Raw genomic sequence first — 15,515 nt, forward strand, 5'->3', positions numbered from 1 at the left:
GCCCAGCAATGGTAGTGCACATCATTAATCCCAGATGTAGAACAGAAGGATCTCTGAGTCTGAGACTGTCTGGTCTTCATAGTGAGTTCCAGGATTGCCAGGGTTACATAGAGAGATCTTGTCTCAGGAAACAAACAAAAAATCTAAATTTTAATGATGTGTAACTAATCTATTCTCACTTTGATTCCTTTTGATGCCCAATCTAAAACTACACAGATTTACAATTATCTTTCCTTTTAAGCCTTCTCTAATTTTATAGCTAGTATTTAAGTCTTTTGTATATGATTATTTTTCACATAAGATGGAAGGCGCAGGTCCAAGTCCATCCTATTACATACATTATCCTATCGTAGATGTATGGGCTTATTTATAGACTCAATTCTGTATTATTTTTAATATTGTAGTGTTGCAGTAAGTTTTGAAATTGAAAATGTTGTATTTCCATGTGAATTTTAGGGTCAGCATGTCTAAGTTGGAATTTCACATGAATAGCATTTAATCAGTAGAATAATTTGGGGAATGTGGCTATCTTAATAAGTGTTTCAATTTCTTTCAACAATGTTTTGTTAGAACATAGATCCTGTACCCTGAATCAGGCCACACCTACCTAAAGCTCTCTCAGGGTTGAAGTTAAACTGCGCTCCTTCATGTTCCTTGTCAAATACATCATAGTAAGCCAAACCACATGATGGCTGTGAACTTCCCATCCCCTAAAAGGTTATACAAAGTCACACCTTTCTTTTATCTGGGTTATTGGTTGAAGACACCCCGAGAAGATTATTCAAGACTGTCCCAATGATGAAGGCTGTTTTAAGGCCCCATCATATTTAGATTTCCATATATCATGTTATTTCTGTCTAATGTTTTCCCTTTTACCCCAGGGCCCTTACATTATAATAAGCCTTATTAAAGGGAGTTACATCAGCTTTTCTTTTGGGACTGACCACTGTTTCATCATCTTTTATGATATTTCAGCATATAAGTCATGTACTTCTTTAACTGTTTTTCTCTACTATTTTATGCTGTTTTGAATAAAGTAACAGTCTTAATTTCACTTTCAAATCATCCATTGTTAGTGTATAAGAATGTAACTACTTTTGCATATCTTATAATCTTGCTGTGTTCAACAAGTTTTAGTTCTAATATATTTAATATAATATAAATTTTGCTTAGTTTTAATGCAATTTTGTAAATTCTTTATGGTTCTATATTATAAGCCTGTCTGGATACTCCAGGACAAACCAATACTTCCTATAGGAATTGTTCATGTGATACTGAGCAGAGTCACTAGATGGATGCTAGACAGATGGCTCAGCAGTTGATAACACTTACTGCTCTCTCAGGGGACATGAGTTTGAGTCCCAGCACCCACATCGGGTGTCTCACAACCCCTGTAACTACAGCTGCTGAGGAATCTTACTCCTCTCTCTCTCTGTGGACACCTGTACTCACGTGCACATAGCTTTACACACACACACACACACACACACACACACGCATACACACACGAAGAAATTTTTTTTTAAGTCTCATAATATTATCTAAGTTGGAAAATCAGAAAAATCGGCTGTAATTCAACTGAATCTAAAGGCTGGGTCAGGGGGGAAGAAGAGGGTCTGTTTGGTGCCAGTCTAGGGAAGAAGATGGGAAGCCCAGCAAACTCAAGCGAATTACCATTGTGTCATGCTGCTAGGTCCAGGCCATCAGTGGAATGGACGGTACCCATTCACCTTGGTGAGGGTGATCTTGACTCAGTATACTAGGCCAAACACACTCTCTCACACAAACACCCAGAAGCAAGATGTTACCAACCATTTGACATTCTTTACTGCAATCAGACTGACATATAAAATTAGCCATCGCAACAAGGTCATGCCATCTGTAAATCAGGTTTTTTTTTTTTGCTTGGTCCAAGCTTGGATGCCTTTTACTGCCTTTTACTTCATTGTCTTGCCTAATTGGGTTCTGACTAGAGCCTCTCGTACAACACTGAATAGAGTTGCTGTGGGACAATGATCTTGTACCCTATAAAGATTTGTTACTTGTGTTTTAATAAAACACTGATTGGCCAGTAGCCAGGCAGGAATTATAGGCAGGGCGACCAGAAAAGGAGGATTCTGGGAAGAGGAAAGGCTCAGTTTGCAGTTGCCACCCAGATGCAGAGGAAACAAGATGAGAATGCCTTGCTGATAAAAGGTACCAAGCCACATGGCTAACACAGACAAGAATTATGGGTTAATGTAGGATGTTAGAGCTAATAAGAAGCCTGAGCTAATAGGCCAACCAGTTTATAATTAATGTAAGCCTCTGTGTGTTTCTTTGGGACTGAAAGACTGCAGGACTGGGCAGGACAGAAATCTAAGTCGATATAGAATGTCTCATTTGTGCTATCATGGGGAAGTTCTCATTGTTCAGCAATTAAGTATGGTGTTAGTTCTGTTTTGCTTTAGATTTTCTTTTATTATTTCCTTTTAGCAAGTAACAGAATTTTCTCTTTTTTTTTTCCAAGTTTAAGTGTGTTTATCATGATATTGGATTTTGCCCAATGTTTTATCTGCTTCTACCGAGACATCATCTGTGTGTTTCATCTGCTAGAATAGTGTTTTATATTGACTGATATTTGAGCATTCAACCAATCCTGAATTCCTAGAATAAATATCAATTGCCCATGATGTTAATCCCCTACGTTTGCTGCTGGGTTTAGTCTGCTGAGGTTTTGTTGAGAACTTTTACCTCTATATTCATTAGGGATATTTTTTTTTCTCGAGACAGGGTTTCCCTGTGGCTTTGGAGCCTGTCCTGGAACTAGCTCTGTAGACCAGGCTGGTCTCGAACTCACAGAGATCTGCCTGCCTCTGCCTCCCGAGTGCTGGGATTAAAGGCATGTGCCACCATCACCCGGCTCATTAGGGATATTGATCTGTAATTTTCTTGTGATACTTTTATTTGGTTTAATTACCAGGACAATATTGATCTCATAGGATGAGTTAGGAATTATTTATTCCTCTTTTGTAAAAATAAAGAATCTGTGTTTATTTTCCTTGAAATGTTTGAAAGAATACACCAGTCTGGGGTCATCTGGTTTGGGCTTTTCATCACTTGTTCTAGAGTTAGTCAGACATGCTTCTTCTTACATCAGTGTGGGTTCTTTTTGGAATGTGTCTGTTTCATCCAGGTTACCTAACTTCCTGACATTTAGATGTTCAGAGTGTTCTCTTAGAATTCCCTTTATTTCCAAGGTTGACAATAATGGTATCATGATTTTAGTAATTCAAGTCTTTTTTTCCTGACCATTCTAGCTAAAGATTTGTCACCTTTGTGTGAGGTTTATTTATGTTTTCTATAGTTCTCCCTATTCTCAATTTCACTCACCTCTGCTCTAATCTTTAATAGTATCCTCTTCTCCTAACACAGAGCTGTGCAGGAACAAGTTGATGAATATACTTGTTGCCTGTTCTTCATAGGTTAAGATGGGGAGATGGAATATTAAGTTACATGTACATCAACAACTGTAAATCACAGGGACCATTAACTAATTCATTCATTCCTTATATACATGATTTTGTCTGTATCCCATAATTTTTAGTATGTTATGCTTGTTTTCATTTACCTTGAAGTGTTTTTTCAGTCTCCTTGATGATCCCTTTGACCCACTGGATTTTAAAGAGTGTGTTATTTTCAACCTGACTGTAAACTTACCAAATTTCTTTTTGTCGCTGGTCATTAATTTCATTGCACCATAATGGAACCTACCTTCCATGATTTTATTCCTTCCACATTTACTGAGATTTGGTTTATGACCTAACGTATGATCTACCCTCAAGAACCTTTTTATGCACTGGAGAGGATGCATATTCTGTTATTAGGGTTGTCTACAGGTGTGGGCTGGGTCTAGTGTTGCTCGAGTCTTACCTTTCCTCAAGGATCTTCTGTCTAGTTGGCTTGTTCACTACGGAAAGTAGGATAGTAAAGCTTCAGAATGCAGTTTCTGAATTGTGTCTCTCCCTCCGGTCTATCTACTATGGTTTCTGAATTGTCTCTCTTCCTTCCATCTGTCTACTGCAGTTTCTGAATTGTCTCTCTCCCTTTGATCTGTCTACTATGGTTTTTAAATTGTGTCTCTCTCCCTTAGGTCTGTCTACTGCGGTTTCTGAATTGTGTTTCTCTCCCTTAGGTCTGTCTACTACAGTTTCTAAATTGTCTCTCTCCCCTCAGTCTGTCTACTGTGGTTTCTGAATTGTTTCCCCCTTTGATCTGTCTGTGGGAGGCCCTTCGGTCTATGTGTTGCTTTTATTGGTTAATGAATAAAGAACTGGCTTGGCCTATAGCATGGGAGGAGGAAGGTGGAGTCAGAGAGATGCCATGGAGCCACTGGAGATAAATGCTGAGAACTTTAGCCGGTAAACCACAGCCAAGTGGCAATACACAGATTAATAGAAATTGGTTAAATTAATATGTAAGAGTTAGCTAATAAGAAGCTAGAGATAATGGGCCAAACAGTGATTTAATTAATACAGTTTCTTGGTGATTATTTTGGGAGTCTGGTTGGCCAGAAAACCAACAATCAGCCTCCCCCAACAGATTGGTGCCAACATGGCAAACTAAAATCTACTTAAAAACCTGAGAGAGCTTAATTCTAGACACAAAAATACAGAGTTTAACACAGCTTCTTGCTGTTTGCTGGCAGCGTGCCACAGCTCCTTTAAGAGAGGCTTTCCTGATTCAGCAGTAGCAGGGGGAAAGTGGCAGTTTTGAAATGCTGGCTTTCTGGGTGGTGCTGCCAGCGCAAACTCTGACTCTTTCAATCGGGAGGTCCAGATACAGAGCATTTGAGTGGGGTTTGTGAGCAGACTGCTGCAGCTTGCTTAATGGAGACATGGACTGGCTGTGTGCCTGAGAATGGGGTGGTGCACACAGCTCAGAGGCACAAGCAGCTTTGCCATGCTAAAATGGGCATGGCAAACAGAAAGTACAGTATAAACCATAGCAATGGCACAGCTTAAGTTTTAAGAAGCGCTTAGCATTTTAAAAAGTGCTCCTGGACAGTAAAGAATTACAAATATACAATAAAGACAAGTCCAGATGAGTCACAGTGTTAGATATATGTATGTAGGCTTGGAATAGAGAAGAAAAAGAGTATAGACAGTCATAAAATAAAGTTAATGCTTTAAAAAAAAAGGGTAAAGTCTCTAAAGAGACAGAGTATTAAAAGGGGTAAAGAAAAACAAGCCACGTAAAAATGGAAGATTCGCAGAGTCTGAATTATGTATATTATTGTGTTATCTTTAAATTTTTTGACTGTAAATGAGCTAAGTACAGAGAGACATTTCATTGTATGGGCTTCTAAGATAAACCAACATGTATATTATAAAGGTATCATGACTTCCAAATTGGGTCTAAGGATATGTTGCTTTGGAAAAGGGGTTCTTCTCTTGTTTCTACAGAGGATGAGAACCTGTGGATTGCTTCCAGACTGGTATGGTTGGATGTAACAAGACCCCCTGAAAGATCACCATGAATACCCTCAAAAAAATCACTTCACCCAAGTGCTGACTGAGATGAACCTAGCACACAGGATACACCATGAAAGACCTGGTTAACAGCACCCCCCAAACAGTAGGAAGCAGTATGGACAGAACTATACCCATATTCCCAAATATTGTTTATCATTGTTCATTTGCATTTAAAGGGGGATATGATATAGATATGAATAATTTGCATTGGCATGGATTCTGGTTTATTGATACAGATTTAAGGTCAATCTTGTTATATGTATATTTCTGTTCTTGATTAGGTATTGTGATTGTGTAGTTCATTTAAAATGTAATGTATAATTAAGAAACATAGGTTAGTAGATAGTCATCTATAATAGTCAAGCTTGTAGTCATGTTAGTTAGATTTTCTAGATGTATAGAGATATATTTCAGTTAGTTAGGTATTCTGCAAATCTTTTAGAGACCTTCAGGATATGCCATTTTAATGTTTTAAAAATTTAGGACTTTTCATGACAATGAGACACATCTACTCCTGGAAGCATCAATCTACTTCAAGAGGAAGATGGGCATCGAAGAGGTTCCTTATGGAGTTTGTTAGATAAACTGGACATGCAGGACCCACAAAGAAATGACTGCTGAACTTGCCTAAAAGAGAGATGATCCTTCAGGGTTCCTGCTTCATGAAAGGGTCTGCCACATTCTGCAGGACACAAAATAAGTGACTGACAAACTAACAATACAGGCAGACCTGTCTTTGAAAATTTTCTGCTTCACGGAAAAGTCTGATGGATACTATGGGCCTGTAGGCTGAAGATGGATGCCCCAACGGTACAGAAAAACTTTGGGTGACTGTCCAGGCAGCGAGATGTCTCTATCAATTCTAGAGGTTTTGAAGTTGCTTACAATGTACTTCCTGTTTACTTAGGTAATATTATATCCTTCTGGAGTATTTGATAGAGTTGAAGAATTTATAGTTATAGTTTTCCTTAGTTATAACAAAAGATATTGATATATTGTAACTGTAATTCTTGCTTGATAACTGTTTTGTTATATGTAATTTTACTATGTTAAAGTTCAAGCCTTTTTTTTTGTTTAAACAGAAAAGGGGAAATGGTGTGGGAGGTCCTTCTGTCTATGTGTTGCTTTTATTGGTGAATGAATAAAGAACTGGCTTGGTCTATAGCATGGGAGGAGGAAGGCAGAATCAGAGAGATAACATGGAGCCACCGCTGGAGATAGACGTGTGGAAACTTTGCTGGTAGGCCACGACCTTGTGGTGATATACAGATGAATAGAAATGGGTTAAATTAAGATATAAGTGTTGGGCAATAAGAAGCTAGAGCTAATGGGCCAAACAGTGATTTAATTAATACAGTTTCTGTGTGATTATTTTGGGAGTCTGGGTGGCCAGAAAACGAAAAAGCAGCCTCCCCCAAATCTGTCTACAGCAGTTTCTGAACTGTCTCTCCCTTCGATCTGCCTACTTGCAGCTTCTGAACTGTCTCCCGCTCCTAGTCTGTTAGTCTCAGCTCTGTCTTTCAAGACTCTGCAGTAAAACAGGACATAGCTATGGGTTTTTGCATGTCTACTGCTGATGACACATTTTCTCTTCAGTAGAAGACATTTAATATTTGGACTCTATTATACATCACACACATTTCAAAACAAATAACTATAATATAGGGGAAAGGCTGCCAGTGTGTTTCTGCTTTTCTTCCAGACAAGAACTATTATAGGTTTTGGGAGCTCTAAGGTTTCAGTTAGAACAACTCAAGCCCCAGGTGGGTAGCACAAAAGCAGCCACGGGAAATATATGGCTGCATCCAAATATACTCCTTCCTTCCTCTGCAGAGAACAGAGATACAATCAAGTGTTTTCTTTAGAGACTATATTACTACCACAGAAATGATATAAAACATTTAAGGTTTTTTTTTTTTGGAGGGGGAAGTTAGGGAATTATTGCAAACAGATCAGCAAAAACACTGAGCCGGGGTTCAGAAATGGTGATATTCCATGGCAGAGGGACAGGTGAGCAACTGTGAATGGACCTTGTTCCACTGAGAGTGACTGACATGGCTTGCCTTTCTACGTGAACTGAACTTTGGTCACACTTCTGCTGCCCTCCTTATTCTGCTGTCTCTCCCAAACATTCACCACAGGTTGGGACATACAGAGAAGCTGGAGTCACAATTAAGTGGTTTATGCCACAGACATGTTTTATTCAAGTATTATGCTTTATTGACCTGTATCTGGATGTCTTTAGGCAAAGTCTACCATCCACTGAAGCTTCTTTTCCCTTTCTCCTTCCTTTCTTCCCCCTCTCCCTCCCTTTCCGAGATAGGATCACACTGTAGCCCAGGCTTGCCTTGACCTCAATATTAGCCCAGGCCATCCTAGAGTTTATAGTGATCCTCAGCCTCCCAAGTGCTGGAATTACAGGCATGAACCATCACACCCAGCTTCCTATTGCTTTTTTTCCCTGTTTTTGTTTTTTTTTTTTTTTGAGACAGGGTTTCTAGCTAGCCTTGAACTCAGAGATCCACCTGCCTTTGTCTCCCGAGTGCTGGATCAAAGGCATGCGCCATCACTGCCACCACCACCTGGCCTTATTACATCTTACCACTTGGCATTTTCTCCCTGCTGGCCAGTGAAGGCATTTAAATTTGTATCACATACAGTCAATTAAAGAAAAAAATATTGTGAATTACTGTTATCTGTCTGCTATGATCTGATGTGCTATAAAATGAGGGCTCTTTAATTTATTAATGTTGTAGTGTGTAGTTTTATAAAATTATCCTTCTTAAAAATGTCCTATTTCAGGCCAGCAAGATGGCTTCCCATCAAGCCGTTATTACCTGGGCTTGAACCACATGTTAGAATGGAGAACTAACCCTGAAAGTTTTTTCTGACTTACACACACACACACACACACACACACACACACACACACCACACCACACCACACCACACCACACCACACACACACCAACACAATTAAATAAATAAATGTAGTTTCTTAATGTTCTATCACTTGGGAACATAGTCACAATTCATGGCATATAACATAAATATATTTAGAATAGAAGGAATCTCACCAAAACACCAGGTTTTTTTGTTTGTTTTTGTTTTTCTTTTTTACTCTGAGTGATAGGATTATGGGTTTTAGTTCACAGTCTGCTTGCCAAGATTGAGGATGTACAGCCTGGAGGAAGGGCATCTGGAATGGTCTGAGAAAGAAAAGTTCAGTCTGCACTTGGGCCATGGTAATAGCCTCTGAGTTGGCTAGGCAGGGTCTACCCTCCAGTGTACCACACTGCTGTCTCCTGTCATCTTCTTCAACACAAACAACATCACACGTGGCTTGCTAAGGGGCAAATTCCAAACTCCTTTATCGTGTGTCACTGCCTGGCCCAAACCTTTGTCTTCTTGGTTCAAATTCCTTCTCTTAACTGATCACAGCCTTCTCAACTCATAGGAAGAAATACTTTATGAATAGATATTAATTATACAGTATAAATTCAGGCTGTGACTTATCCATGACCCACTGCAGCTCAGTCTGCAATATGGAAACCACTGACCGCCCTTACACAGCTGGTCCAAACCAGTCCTGGAGAGCTGCAAACACCTACCCTTCTTCACAGAGCAAGCCTCCACTGGCCTCTCAATACTCAACCCCAATGTCATTTTCTCAGAGAAACCTTTGTGGGTACTGCCCAAGTCACCATGTTTCTATCCTCAGATCTCAGGCTTAGTTCACCCTGAGTGACCATATGTAACATGCACAGTGAATAACAGCGGCTTTTGAGAAACAAGCCAGTTGGCTATGACTTAACATCCTCGTTCTGTGAGGCTCAGAACAGTCTAGGGCTGGGGATGTGACTTAGTTGGAGGTGTCTGTCTAGTATGCTCGGAGCCTGGGGTCCTATCTCCAGGACCACACCCAGGCATGTTGACACACACTCCTAACCCCAGCCCTTGAGGGGTGTGGATAGGAGGATCAAAAGTCCGGTCCTTAGCTTAAGTAGTAAGTTTGAGGCCAACTCAACTACTTAAACCCTGTCATAAAAAAGGCTGAAGGGGGAGCAGAAATGTGAATACATACAAAGGGATCTCTGGAATTACGGACGACCCTCAAACTCTCTTGGCTGTGCACTGGCCAATTAGTCTTCTTTAGAGTCCCCAAGGACACAAGTCTATCCTAATTAGGGGCCAATCTGTGCCTTCCCAGGGCAAGAATGCTGGCTCTTTAGGTCCTTATTTTCAGACTAATCATCTACTGTCAGAGAAGCTGTCTGCCCAACTTCTCACATTTCCGTTGACTTCTGACATTTCTCCCTGAAATTATCATTTGTTTTCTTCGCTGTCTTCCAACCTATAATGTTTGAGCTTGGACGGAATGGGTCTACAGAACTGGCCCATTAGGTTCAGCACCTAGAATGGCGCCCAACACAGTATCAGTAGGACTCCTGGGAAACATCAGGAGAAAAACCTGATGTGGGAGAGGAGGCAGACGAGGCTACAGGAGTCTTAGAGACACGTCTTCAAGCCTGCTCGGGCCAGTGAGGGGTCGATGGCTGAAAGGGCCAAGGACACAGACGCACCAGGCCAGACCCTGGGTTGGGAGACGGGGAGGGAGCAAAGGCACCAGGCACCACAGTTCCAGGGCCTACCAGTAATAAGTGACTGTACAGGCCGTACACATCCGCTCGGCCGGGGCTTCGCACACCTCACAGCAGAGCCGGCGCCCCTTGGGCACCGCCAGCGGGTAGATCACGTTCATGGTGCAGCCGGCGGAGTCGTCTCTAGGACGGTTGCCGGGCTAGACCACACAGACGTCACGTGACAACCGCGGGTCGCGGGGTGTCCGGATTTCAAGGGCAAGGGGGCGGAGCGGGGCGGGACTAATAGCGGCACACCGGGAGGGGAGAGCGCAAAATCTTAAATCCCAAAGATTAAATGTCTAGAATTTGATTGCGATGGAACCCAAGCGTGGGGAGGGATGTACGGTGGCCTGTAAAGGTAAAAAAAAGGAAAGAAAAAAAGAAAACAAAACAAATTCACTTAGTTTTCCAGACTAGGAAACCCACAGGAAGTATAATTTTTCTGGATTTTCGAGAAAGACGCTTCCTCTCAACGCATTTCGACGGGCTCTGACAGGACAGGCAATCTCAAGCCTTGGCGAGGTCAGGACCTACTGATGTCCAGAAGGCGGGGAACGCCCACAGTCATTATTTGCGGTTGCGCGTAGCCCAGGTATCCGGAAGGGGGCGTGGCGCCGTGGCCGGCGTGCCGGGACGCCGTGGTTCCTTCGTGCAAGTGACTCCCGCTTGCAGATGGCGGAAATGGACCTGGTTGCGGACATGCCGCGCCCGGAGGGTGCTGCGCGCTGGGCCGAGGTTATGGCTCGCTTTGCGGCCAGGCTGGGCGCTCAGGGCCGGCGGGTGGTGTTGGTCACATCAGGAGGCACCAAGGTCCCCCTAGAAGCGCGAGCCGTGCGCTTTCTGGACAACTTTAGCAGCGGGCGACGTGGAGCAGCTTCGGTCGAAGTTTTCCTGGCTGCAGGTTACGGGGTCCTGTTCTTGTACCGAGCGCGCTCGGCCTTCCCCTACGCCCACCGCTTCCCTCCCCAGGCCTGGCTGTCGGCCCTGCGGCCTTGTGGCCCGGCCCAGTCGGGGAAACTGAGTCTGGAGGCCGAAGAGAATGCACTCCCGGGCTTTGCTGCAGCATTGCAGAGCTACCAAGAGGCAGCTGCTGCCGGCACCTTCCTGGCCGTGGAGTTCACCACTTTGGCGGACTACCTGCATCTGCTGCAGGCTGCGGCCCTAGCTCTCAACCCACTAGGTGAGTGCTGTAAGGAATCCAGAGGTTTCTTGGCGGTACAGCCATTTTCCCAGCCTCTCTTTCCTCATGCTTCCACTTGCCCTGCAGCCAGCCAGGGAACCGGAGTTGAAAAGGAGCAGGTCCCCTGCCCTTCCCCGATTTCTTAGACCCTCTGGTTTCTTTTTTTACAGGCTCTTCTGCGATGTTTTACTTGGCTGCAGCAGTGTCTGATTTCTATATTCCTGTCTCCGAAATGCCTGAACACAAGATCCACTCATCCGGTGGCCCACTGCAGGTGATGGGCTCTCTTCCAGAGATCTGACCCCCTATAACCAGGCTTGGGTTACTTTCCTCTTGATCTGGAGATGGCCTTTCTGCATTCTGTATGAGCTAGGCACTGCCCTCTCTCAAGGACCTCACAGTCTAGCGAGGGCCTGGACACCAGCCATAATCACAGATGAGAATGATAAAATTCTGTAGTGGAGGTATGTACAAAGTGCAGTCAGATCTCGGGGTAGTGAGCTGGGGGAGTCACGGTTTCCCCGGAGATGACTCATCAGAAGGTGGGGGTGTAATAAAGTGGGAAAGGTCATTCCTAGTGGAGTTACGCGTTGGAGTTTGCCGTTGAGTAATGGTCTGTGAAATGAAGTGCTTTGGTAAGACTGAAGAGGCAGCTCGCCTTTCCTTGGGGGGCGGGGCGGGGAACAACTTTATATTCGTTTCTAAGATATTTAGACTTCATTTTGTGGAGGCACTAAGGTGGAAGCAAAAGATAACAGGGTTTTTTTAGGGCATAATGGCACATTCCTTTCATTGCAGCCCTCCAGACACAGATGATCTCCATGATTTCAAGGGCAACCAGGTCCACGTAGTGAGTTCCAGGCCAGCCAGGGCTACAAAGTGAGACCCAGTCTCGAAATAAATTAATAAAAGTAAAAGGTTTAGTTTGCAAAGAATAGCATTTTGGAAGATGAGGTAGAAGTAGAATGGATAGATAGGGCTCTTGTCGTTTAAGGAAAAGGCATGGGAGGATAGTGTCGTGGCCAAGAATTTAAGATGACTTGGTGCCTGGGAACCTGAGGGAACCCATAGGCATTTGTTGGATGATACAAGTAGTTTATAGATAAGTATTTGAAGGGCACCTTTGGGATAATTTAGTTATACATCTTGGAGGACCTCCTGTGTGTCAAGGACTATTGTGGTACCTAGAGATGAAGAGAAATAGTACAGTAGCAGTTGCTTGCACTGCTCGCTCTCTGCAGGGGAATGACATCCCTGCTGAACACTGGTGATGAATGCCGAAGTGAGACCCTGTATGTGATTTCTGTCACAGACTTCATACTCTTTAAAAAGCGTGGGTGCGCCAGGCGGTGGTGGCGCACGCCTTTAATCCCAGCACTCGGGAGGCAGAGGCAGGTGGATCTCTGTGAGTTCGAGACCAGCCTGGTCTACAAGAGCTAGTTCCAGGACAGGCTCCAAAACCACAGAGAAACCCTGTCTCGAAAAACCAAAAAAAAAAAAGCGTGGGAGCTCCAGTTTCTCCCACAGTTTTTATTTATCTTGAAGATACACAGATGACGCAGTATTCCCCTTGGGTTTTCTAAGGTCTTAGGAAACAGGGCAGGAACTTGAATCAAGTGAAGACCAAGTCAGTTGTGTCTTCAGTGCTCTGTTCTGGTTACTGTATTTATACTTTTAGTTAACAAATAAAAAAATTGTCAATGAGAACCACCAGCTTATGACATACTTCAGGTGAAGAGGTTTAAAGCCCGGTATTATTGGACTTCTGCCAAAGTAATATTTCCATGAGCGGATTACATTTGTTTACCTTCAGATTTGCTTTAAAAGAAATGAGATGAATATGATCAAAATAAAATCTATAAGATTCTCAAAGACTTAATAATATTTCAGTGAGTACCGGGCATGGTGACTCACACCTTTAATCCCAGCACTCTGGAGACAGAAGCAGGCGCATCTGACTTTGCAGCCAAGCCTGGTCCATAGACCAAGTTCTAGGTCAGCCAGGGGTGCATAGTGAGACCCTGTCTTCAAAAGTAGTAACAATAGTACAGTCAAAGGAAGTGTTTGAGGAGTTGTAATAAGAATGATGGGACAGTACAGGTTCAGAAAACATATTTTATCCCGGAGTAGATGTGAGGCCTTGAATTTAGGTGTTATGAACCCTACAGAACCTAGTCTTTAGGCATTTAGTATGCTCTAGAAAATTACACAGTGGGAAATCCCTTTAAATTTAGGCAGAAGTCAGTCCCTGATTGCTTAGATTCCTGGTAGGGACTGACCAGTGGTTTACTTATTAACCTTTGCCTGCTCTTTCCAATACAGATAACAATGAAGATGGTGCCAAAAATGCTTTCTCCTCTGGTTAAAGATTGGGCTCCCAAAGCGTTTATAGTTTCCTTTAAGCTGGAAACTGATCCCGAGATTATAATCAGTCGCGCTCGGAATGCTTTGGAAGTTTATCAGCATCAAGTGGTAGTGGCCAACATCCTCGAGTCAATACAGTCCTGTGTGGTTATTGTAACCAGGGACTCGGAAACCAAGTTACTGCTGTCACAGGATGAAATAGCAAAAGGCCTGGTGATAGAAGAGAAGATAGTGGAAGACCTCAGGTCACGACACACAGCTTTTATATGTGACCAGAACTGAAGGACATGCTCGTCTAGCATCAAAAACCAGGGTTCTTAGAGCTGATGGGAAGCAAAATGAATCCTTTGCTAAGGATAAAGAGAGTGAGGCAAATCAGTGCTGGTGTTGTGTTTCTGAACGAACTGCTTGGAGACTGAACAGAAATTGTTTTTCAGTTTTTACGAAGCTGACTATGGAATTGCGTGTCTACAGAACAGACGTAGGGGCCTGAAGCTGGACGTCAGCCTGCTGTACAATAGAAGGATCATGGATGCGTGGTCATGCTCTGAAGATCATGTATTCATCAAGTGCCTACGTGTGCCAGGGCCTATGGGAGCTGTGAGGGTTTAAAGATAAATAAACACATCTCATTTGGGCAGTGGATGTACAAAGTTTAAGTGCAATAAAGTGTGTGCCCACAGATTGTCACAAGAAAGGGTGGGGTTTGTTCTGTTTTTTAAGATTTAGTTGTTTTTATTTTATTTTATTTATTTTTATTTTTATTTATTTATTTATTTTTTTTTTTGGTTTTTTTTTCGAGACAGGGTTTCTCTGTAGCTTTGGAGCCTGTCCTGGAGCTAGCTCTGTAGACCAGGCTGGTCTCGAACTCACAGAGATCCGCCTGCCTCTGCCTCCCGAGTGCTGGGATTAAAGGCGTGCGCCACCACCGCCCAGCTTGTTTTTATTTTATGTGTTTGAGCGTTTCTCCCTGCACATATGTCTATGTGCCATGGGTGTGCGGTACTTTTGGAGGCTAGAAGAAGGGGTCAGAGGTTGTGAGCCTCCCTGTGGGTGTGGGGAATCAAACCTGGCTCTTTTTTAAAAAAAAAAAATACACTTATACTAAAATAGGAATACTACAGACACCTCCCTACAAACAGACTGAAGGTCACAAACATTCCTACATTTACTTTTTGCCTCTTGTCCTAGATTTATTCCATAATTGGTAACACTTTTCAAATATTTTAGATCTGTTCTTCTGTAAGTAACCAGCCTTCCACTTGGGGCCTGGCAGGTATGCTTCTGCCCTGAGGGCTGTGTTACAGTGTTGTGTGTTAAGAAATGTGGGGCTCAGTTAGCCAATGCTTCATAAATGTGGGCCCTTGACTTTAATCTCAGGTTATGTATCTACAACGTAGGGGTGAAGCTGGAGCGAGCACAGGTTACCTGTCTACAGTGTAGGGGTGAGGCTGGAGCGAACACAGGTTACCTGTCTACAGCATAGGGGTGAAGCTGGAGCGAGCACAGGTTACCTGTCTACAGCGTAGGGGTGAAGCTGGAGCGAACACTAGTTCCGTGCCTGGCACTTCACACTCAGTAAGTTACTGGTTTTCTCAGCTGATCAGGCTGAGATCATGGATCTTTGAGTCCATGAGAAGTTCTCACTCTCCCGGTTTGGAATAGGATGTGCCTAGTGTAGAAAAATCTAGTAAATGATCCACAGGACAGTCCTGAATGAGTATTGGGGGGGGGGGATGCCATTATTAACTATATAGAAGTAGGTAGTGTTCTACAAAAGTATTTGGTTTAAGGGGCTGGTGGTGAAAATGGTTG

The 15,515-nt window shown here is 43.0% G+C and overlaps 2 protein-coding genes across 3 annotated transcripts in view; one reads left to right on the forward strand and one right to left on the reverse strand.

Annotated features, from left to right (window-relative positions):
- Window positions 1–10,275, reverse strand: part of Zmynd12 (zinc finger MYND-type containing 12) — a 33,897-nt gene extending 23,622 nt beyond the window's left edge. The window contains exon 1 of the mRNA XM_005353336.3: window positions 10,166–10,275. Within this exon, the coding sequence (XP_005353393.1) occupies window positions 10,166–10,275 (110 nt within the window). The remainder of the gene's footprint in view (window positions 1–10,165) is intronic.
- A 386-nt stretch (window positions 10,276–10,661) lies between these two features.
- On the forward strand, window positions 10,662–14,391 carry Ppcs (phosphopantothenoylcysteine synthetase). 2 transcript variants are annotated; one of them, XM_005353337.3, is made up of 3 exons: window positions 10,662–11,336; window positions 11,507–11,610; window positions 13,659–14,391. In XM_005353337.3, the coding sequence occupies exons 1-3, from the start codon at window positions 10,829–10,831 to the stop codon at window positions 13,980–13,982; spliced, it is 936 nt and encodes a 311-aa protein (XP_005353394.1). In that variant the 5' UTR covers window positions 10,662–10,828; the 3' UTR covers window positions 13,983–14,391. The 2 variants fall into 2 exon arrangements, with proteins under 2 accessions (XP_005353394.1, XP_026637589.1); XM_026781788.1 differs by lacking the exons at window positions 10,662–11,336; window positions 11,507–11,610 and adding an exon at window positions 11,617–11,800.
- Window positions 14,392–15,515: the final 1,124 nt, after the last annotated feature.

Source organism: Microtus ochrogaster, chromosome 10 (genome assembly GCF_000317375.1).
Source record: "Microtus ochrogaster isolate Prairie Vole_2 chromosome 10, MicOch1.0, whole genome shotgun sequence".
Lineage (NCBI taxonomy): Eukaryota > Metazoa > Chordata > Mammalia > Rodentia > Cricetidae > Microtus > Microtus ochrogaster.

What these genes read in the sequence shown, in the direction of transcription:
- Ppcs (XM_005353337.3), top strand. Translation starts at nt 10,829, where the DNA reads ATGGCGGAAATGGACCTGGTTGCGGACATGCCGCGCCCGGAGGGTGCT. An exon ending in CCTAGCTCTCAACCCACTAG is followed by an intron (nt 11,337 to 11,506) that starts GTGAGTGCTGTA and finishes CTTTTTTTACAG; the next exon opens with GCTCTTCTGCGATGTTTTAC. An exon ending in CATCCGGTGGCCCACTGCAG is followed by an intron (nt 11,611 to 13,658) that starts GTGATGGGCTCT and finishes TTTCCAATACAG; the next exon opens with ATAACAATGAAGATGGTGCC.